We start from the raw sequence: 8020 nt of genomic DNA, 5'->3' as shown, positions 1-8020 counted from the left end.
TAAAAATCTTTGTTTTGTTTTGTAAGTCTTCACCAATCGCAACTTTTCCGCACTATTACGATTCGAAAATAAAAACTTTGTTTTTTTCGTTCCACCCTAGTATACAGGTCAGTGGTCTAGACCCCTGTCAAACGGTGAGGAGGAAAGAAAGCTTTTTTCGGACTGCATTTTCTCCCTCAGCAGTCATTCCACCTAGAGTCCCTATATGAAAAGTTCAATGTCTTTAACAGCACAGATTCTCGTAGGCTACGGTATTGCTCGGGGAAGAAGAATTGCGTCGTAGTACGTTGTTTTCTTTACTCTCATCGGTTTGTTTACAACAACAACGTTGCTCTTGTTTAGTTTATCTTCGTGGTGTAAGATTTTCAAACATTAAAATTGTTTAAAAGGAATCTGAAAGAATGGCTGCAGCATCTTCTCGTGGTCCTTCCGGCAAAGCTGTTGGTGCAAAAGCTGGCTCTGGAAATGAAGCTACACGTTTAAAAGGACTTCAAATTATTAAACCGATTATTTATGGAAATGTTGCATGGTTTCTCGGTAAGAAACGAGAAGAAGATGGACATACCCACCAATGGACTGTTTACCTGAGACCATATGACAATGAGGATATGTCCGTGTATGTCAAAAGAGTGCATTTCAAATTGCATGAGAGCTATTCCGAACCAAATCGAGTTTGTCATCAACCTCCATATACTATTACGGAGACCGGATGGGGTGAGTTTGAAATCGCAATCAAAGTTTTTTTTCAAGATAGTAACGAGAGGCCAGTCACTTTATACCATTTTCTGAAATTATTTGACCGTGAAAAAGATGGAAGTGTAAAGGTTGGAGCTGGTCCTGTGGATTCCGAATTTTATGATGAATTGGTTTTCTCTGACCCAACAATCAAGATGCATCGACTTTTGACTCATCCTAAGCCCAGCGCAAGTGGACCAACACAGCACAAGACCGATTATGAGGAGAAGAAAGTAGTAGATTTGAAGAAAGTAATGGTAGCAAGGGAGGAAATTAAAAAGAAAATTGCTGAAACTAAAGCCGAGCTCCTGGCTAAGCAAGAGGAAATTTCAAAATTGAAGCTGGAGGCCAAACTTGATAAAGACTAATGTATCCCATATATTTTCATTCCATACTGTGCATTATATGAAGAACTGATTTCTACTTGACACTAACTATTTTCATAAGAGGTCATCTGATGGGACATTTTTGTGTGAATTGAAGAGAAAAGCTTTTGTAAGATGTATCAAATATAGGTTAAAGTGGCCAACAGTTAATTGTGCAGAAAAGAGTATGTATACCATATAATTTTCAGTTAATAAAAAGATATATTTTGTTCCATTGAATAATTTATGTTCTGGTATCTTGAGTTTAAAAAAGTAGCAAGCGCAAAAGTAGAATAAGAACCTGATTTAAATTAGGAGGTTGTTAGTAAATTTGCTTTTTGTCTGACATTATTATGCATTTTAAATATTTAACACCTAAAGAATTTTTGAGCAAAATGAGATCTTAAGAGTGAAGTTTTATAAGAACCCAGCAGAAATCGGATGTTCGGATATACACCATCTTTGGTTTTGCTCAAATTTTTATTGTGGATTCCTTTAAAGATTTTAGAAGACACGTATTTTTTTCTTTTCCTCCAAAAAATTTTTGGGGACCTGTAAAAATTCCTTAAGTGGAGCCCGACGCAGAGATTTTTCCAATTCAGTGTATTTTAAAATGCGATTATTTCTGTGTATTAAGCATCAGCAAAAAAAAAACTTTGTTTACAATATGACGTTTAGTACCTAAATTGAAATATAACATAAATTTTCTGGTTGATTTGCAGTACAGCTTTTCAGGGGTCGCCAAACATTGTCGAAAAAACGAAAAAGTGCCATGTTTGAGGCCTTCTGGTGCCCTGCATTCACGCACAACCATGGTTTTTGTACGTAATTTGTTTAAGAATATATATATAAATTATTCAATACCCTCATCAGTTGCATGGCTCGACCTCTGAGCTGCCAAAAAATGAGTTTTTGTATCAAAAAATGCTGAAAAGTGCAGTTTTCATAAGCCTTTATCTCAGTGCACCGAGGGTCAGGGTAGAACTGTATGCCTGCATTTCTCACTAGAGTATTTATTTTCACAAACAAGTGACAGAACTATGGGCAAATTCTTTTCAAGAACACAATATGTATTTCAAAACAGTAAAATGAACTTCAATTCTGTCAACTTATCTTTGTTTAACTTTCCTTCAGGGACTTCCAGATGCTATTTAAAAAACTAGTATGATCAAAAATGTACCATAAAAGAATTACAAACTTTCAAATAGACCGATTATGCTTACTTGCATACTTTATAATATGATAACTAGAAGTAAAATATAAGAAAAACATCAAAAAAGAATACAAAAATTTACTTTTTAATTGGACTGTATCTCAGTGCTCTGAGGGTTAGTATAGAACTTGATGCCTACATTTCAAACTAAAGTGTATGTCTTTTCACAAACAAGTGACATAACTATGGGCAATGGATCTGCAGGCTCATGAAATGCACTTCAAGATGAGGAAATTGCATAAGAGTTAACGACACATTCAGTTAGTTTTACTCAAGCTACAATGCTTTGTCTTGCATTTTTTTCATTATCCCACTAGTCAGTTAGGCAACTATACCCTTGTCTTATAATGTCATAGTATTGCTTTTATCATGAATAATAAAATATGACTAAGTAATTGTTTGCTATCATGGTAGTTTAGTGCAGAGAAAATATTTTTTTCACTCATTGCGTCGAAAAATACTATTAGCCGATTGTTTATAAAACCGAAATTACAACAATAAATAGTAATGCATCTTAAAATATGAAGAAAACTGTTCAAGAATGCCTATAAATATCAAAATATTTTTAAGTATTAAATGAAACAACTATTTAAAATCCTAAAAATTTTAAACATTCAGTCATAACACTCTGCAGTACTCAGTATTGTTTTAAGAAGAAAGAAACTGAAGGGGTGAGAAACATGTTTAACATAAATATGCAATTTTTTATTCTATAGAGATAGAATGAAAAATTATATTATATAATTTTATATATATAATTTTTCATTCTATATACAAGTTCGTTTCTGTGAAATCATTTTTTTTTACTTCCTTTTTCAAAAAAGGAAGTATTGTATTCGCAAAAAAAATTTCACTCAAAAATCGGCCTTAATTTTCATTTTTCTCACCCCCAAATGAATGTTGAGTTTTTTTTCGACCCGATCACACGTGGATATATGCCTAGGAACATACAGACACCCGAAATATCCATTTTGACGACCAACAGGTTAATTACAACGAAATTTCTTGTGACGTCCGTATGTATGTGTGTATGTATCTCGCATAACTCAAAAACGGTATGTCCTAGAAAGTTGAAATTTGGTACGTGGGTTCTATTGGGTTGTTCGGAAAGTAATTTCGTTTTTTCCCGTCAGAGGACTTAAATACGTTATTTCGAAACCAACTTCACACTTAAGCCGCATAACCATTATATGTCTTGAGAGCTGATATTGCAAGGCTTGTGTGTGAAAAAGTTCTATTAGTTCTATGCAGTAGTTTTTGGTTGGTGCCCTTTTAAATATGGGGAGCAATAAGCAGCATTTTCGTCATATTTTACTTTTTTATTTCAGAAAAGGTAAAAATGCTGTCCAAGCGAGAAAAAATTGACGGATGTGTATGGAGAAGGCGTGTTAACAGTACGCCAGTGCCAGAACTGGTTTGCAAAATTTCGATCCGGCAATTTTGATGTCGAAGATGCACCACGGTCTGGAAGGCCGGTCGAAGCTGACAAAGATGCGATAAAGGCATTAGTTGATGCAAATCGGCGAATAACCACACGAGAGATCGGTGAGAGATTAAATTTGTCGAATTCGACTGTTTATGGCCATTTGAAAGGCATGGGCTTAACCTCGAAGCTCGATGTGTGGGTGCCCCATGTCCTTACGGAGCCTCACACAAGTTTGGTCACTCGCCAAAAACTTTTACAGCTTGAATGGGACGTACTGCAACATCCACCATATTCTCCAGATCTGGCGCCTTCCGACTACTATTTGTTCCGGTCCCTGCAAAATTTTTTGGATGGCAAAACCTTTACCTCAAATGAAGATGTCAAAAACCACCTGAACCAGTTTTTTGCCAGCAAGGACCAAAATTTTTATGAGAGGGGAATTATGTTACTGCCAGAAAGATGGCAAAAGGTGTTGGACCAGAATGACCAATATATAATTTAATAAAATATTTATTCATTATACGAAAACTGTCTTTCATGTACCCCAAAAAAAACGAAATGACTTTCCGAACAACCCAATAGTTGTGCACCTTCCCTTTTGGTTGTATTCGGATGTTCCTAAGGGGGTCTTTTGCCCCTTTTTGGGGGGAAATCATTGTTAATTTCGATGTAAACTCAAATTGTGTTATACTTTGTCGGACACTTGGCGATATATCGCCAGTATTTTGGTCACCAAGTTTTGTCGCCAACGTGGCGACAAATTTGAAGATTTTTTTTAAATTTTAAATTTGGTTTCAATTTGGCCACTGTTGGTGATATTTAGAGAGTAAACAATTGAATCACACTAAAATTGCCAATCATGAGGAAATGACATTAAATTGGACTAAAAGGAAGTCATGTGATGCACACATCAGCTCGTTTGTAAAGGTTTCATTTTTGCAGTTAAGATAGTTGTTAATTGTTACTTTTGTATTGAATTAATATGAATAGAAATTTGCTTTTTAAGCTGTTGCAGTCTTATTAGTCTTTTGTTTAACAATCACAAAGTTCCACTGTATCAACTATCAAAATTTGCAAATCTGGTATCTTCAGCTTTAATTGGTTTTAATTACCGCCATTAAAACAAGTAACATTAGAATGCATAAGTGTATTTATTTCATAGTTTTAAGTTCAAATAAAATAACAATGAAAAAGTCGGAGTTATGAATCTACTTTTTATGTTTTTTTCGAAAAGATATTTCAGAAAATTTGCTTTATGTGTCAGACGACTCTTCAAGTTGGGAGAAAAACTTTAAAAAACACTGTATTACTCCCAAATAACCCTAGTTTTTCGGCCCTAATACAGTATTTTAAAATAAACCGTTCATTCTTTTAATTGTTTTGAAAAAATTTTCACTTTTTCTAAAATTTCCGAAATGCACGTTTTAAAAAATGGCGGGAAAATCAGGCAAAAATTTTCCATTTGCCTGGTATTCTGGATCCCGGACAAAAGGTTCTGTATAAAATAAAAGAAATATATTCTCATATTTATTTGATAGGTAGATGAAAACGAGACTGCATCATGTTTTATTTTACATATATATTCGACCAAATTTTATGTCATTGTGGTTGACTAAAGAAGTTGTACGCTTTTTTAAGGTATTGTTAATATGTTTTCTCTTACTAGTCAGTTAAATTGGTAATTATTGAATTGTTAATACAGTAAAGCCGCTCCTAACGGACACCCCTCTTATGCGGACAGTCTTTAATTCCCCCGATTCCAAGGCAAACAACATTATTAAACCCATCCTGCGGACAACCTCTATTGCGGACAAAATAAATTCGTCCCATTAGTGTCCACATTAGAGGGTCTTTACTGTATGTTTTATCCCCTTTTCACTGTGGCATAGAAAGCATGAGAGGCACGAAGGGTGGATGGTGATGGTTGCACTCCAACAAAATTGATTGGATACAAATCATAATGCATAAACACTTCAAATATATTGTCGCCTCAGAGCAAAAGTATGATATCTTAGGGTTATTTCTGGGATTAGATATCTTACTATTGCTCTGATGCGACAATATATCGGGGTATTTAAAACGTCTCCGCGAGTCATTTAAAAAGCTCCAGAAAATACATGCTATCATTTGAGACCAAGAATGATTACAAGTAGTAATGCTTTTGTTATTTGTATGCTTGATAGGTAAAATAAAATTTATCGTCTTTTTTAAATGAGGTAAGTGTGATTTATGATGAAAAATTTAAAATATTGTATATTTTAAGCAGTTAACAGTTACACAGCTAAGTACCAAAATTCATCAATATTTTAAAAGTTTGATACCGATGAGGCAACAGTTCCTATTATCCAAAATATTTTTATGTTTAAAAATGTTGCAAATAAGCAACTTTCAAGCGCTACCCCAAACTGATTAACAGTAACTGGTTTTATTTATTAATTGTTGAAATTTGATCACTTTTAGTCACATGTTTAAAGCTTTCGGCCCAGTGAGGCAACAGAAGATATAAATCTAGAAATTTAAGATTTCTCACGTATTTTAATGTTGGCAGTTTAAAACTTTTCTGCACCACCGCTAAGAGATCTGGGAAATTTTCACTTTTTCGATACACCCTAATGCATACCCTTTATCATAAGGCAAAATTTTGATTTGTGTCTTGGAATGCATTTCTCCTGTAAGTCAAGACTTCACATTACTTCCAAGCGGACAAATAGATTTTGGCAATTAATGTTAAGAAATGACAAGAGCAACATTTAAGCCATTGAAATAAGCACGAAGTTATTATTTACAGGTTCCAATCATTAGCAGCAGAGTAAATAGACTTCGGTGCACAACCTCCTTCCCATAAGATTTATAAGTGTACCCGAATATACTATATTATAATTTTTTAATTTTAACATGTTGCTATTTTTTCAGAGTGTACACCCTCATACTTCCACTTAGAGTCTGGCAGTTCTTTTTGCAAACATGTTAAATTTATTATTTTTTTGAATGCAATTGTTAAATAATATATTAACAGATATTTAGGTATTGGGTTTTTTAGAAACAAATAATTTGCTTTTTGTCAGGCTTTGTGCAGAGCTCTCACTCTTGAAAGGTATAAAAAAATCATAAATAAAGCTTATTGAAGACATTTTAAAACATGTTTCCTTAAAAATTACTTTAGTTCATGAACTGAAATCAGATTCCTGATTCATTGTATTTGAAAACATTAATTATGTATTGCAAAAAAAGTATACAACAAAAGCATTTTAAGTTATCCTTTATTATACATACATATTTTACATAAAACAGAATAAATTGTGGCGAAAGAAGAACAAATTACAATAAAACTTTCACAAAACTCAATAAATTTACACACAAAAAAAGATGAATTAAACATAAAGACAAGATTTTGTTCAAGGTTTCTAAGAAAACAAGATTTCCTTTAATTTAAGGAAATTAACTAAAGGGTAAAATAAATGTATCTTTCATAAAACGGCAACAAAATTTAATTTGTAAAAAATGCTGACACCTGTTTCAAGGAACCCCTTTATTCAATGCAGAAAAGAGAGCTTTTGAAAATACAAGAGATGATCAAATGAAAGGTGCGAAACGACACAGTGGATAAAATGTAGGCTTTATTCAAAATATACACCATAGGCCTGAGCACAACAATCCCACTGATGAACAAGCCACAGGATTCTTTGTTCCCAGAATTCCTGTGGCTGTGACAAGAACAAGTCCTTCACAGTGTCCTAGAGTATGTCATCCAAGTTGAAGTGCTTCCCTTTCAGGTGTTTCTTCAGTAGACCAAACACATGGAAATCACAGGGAGACATGTCCGGGCTGTAGGGTGGATGGTCCAATGTCTCCCATTTGAACTTGTCCAGTTCCATTTGTGTGACTCTGGAGACGTATGGGCATGTGTTATCATGGAGCAGAACCAGACCCTCCGTGAGCAGCCCCGGTCTTTTGTTCTTGATGGACCTGCCTAGACGTCGGAGTGTCTCACAGTAGGAGTTTATGCTTTTTCTGTGCTCGAGTAATTCCACAAGTAGCAGACATTGAACGTCGAAAAAGACAGTGAGTAACACCTTGCCTGCTGACTTCACGGCTTTTAACATTTTAGTAGGAGGTGATGATGCATGCTTCCACTGCATGCTGCCCCGCTTTGGCTCGTAGTGATGGCACCAGGTCTCATCACCTGTAACGATCCGCTCCATGAAAGCAGGGTCTTCCTGATACTGAAACAGATGTTGCAGTGCTAGTCCCATATGCAGTTCCTTTTGCTGGTTGGTGAGC

General features: G+C 34.7%; 1 protein-coding gene across 1 annotated transcript; it reads left to right on the top strand.

Moving 5' to 3' along the window:
* Positions 1–255: 255 nt before the first annotated feature.
* LOC129218635 (YEATS domain-containing protein 4-like) lies at positions 256–1337 on the top strand. Its single transcript, XM_054852953.1, has one exon. The coding sequence runs from the start codon at positions 402–404 to the stop codon at positions 1101–1103; it is 702 nt and encodes a 233-aa protein (XP_054708928.1). The 5' UTR covers positions 256–401; the 3' UTR covers positions 1104–1337.
* The last annotated feature ends 6683 nt before the right edge of the window (positions 1338–8020 follow it).

Source organism: Uloborus diversus, chromosome 3 (genome assembly GCF_026930045.1).
Source record: "Uloborus diversus isolate 005 chromosome 3, Udiv.v.3.1, whole genome shotgun sequence".
NCBI lineage: Eukaryota > Metazoa > Arthropoda > Arachnida > Araneae > Uloboridae > Uloborus > Uloborus diversus.
This window is presented reverse-complemented; position numbering and strand designations above follow the sequence as displayed.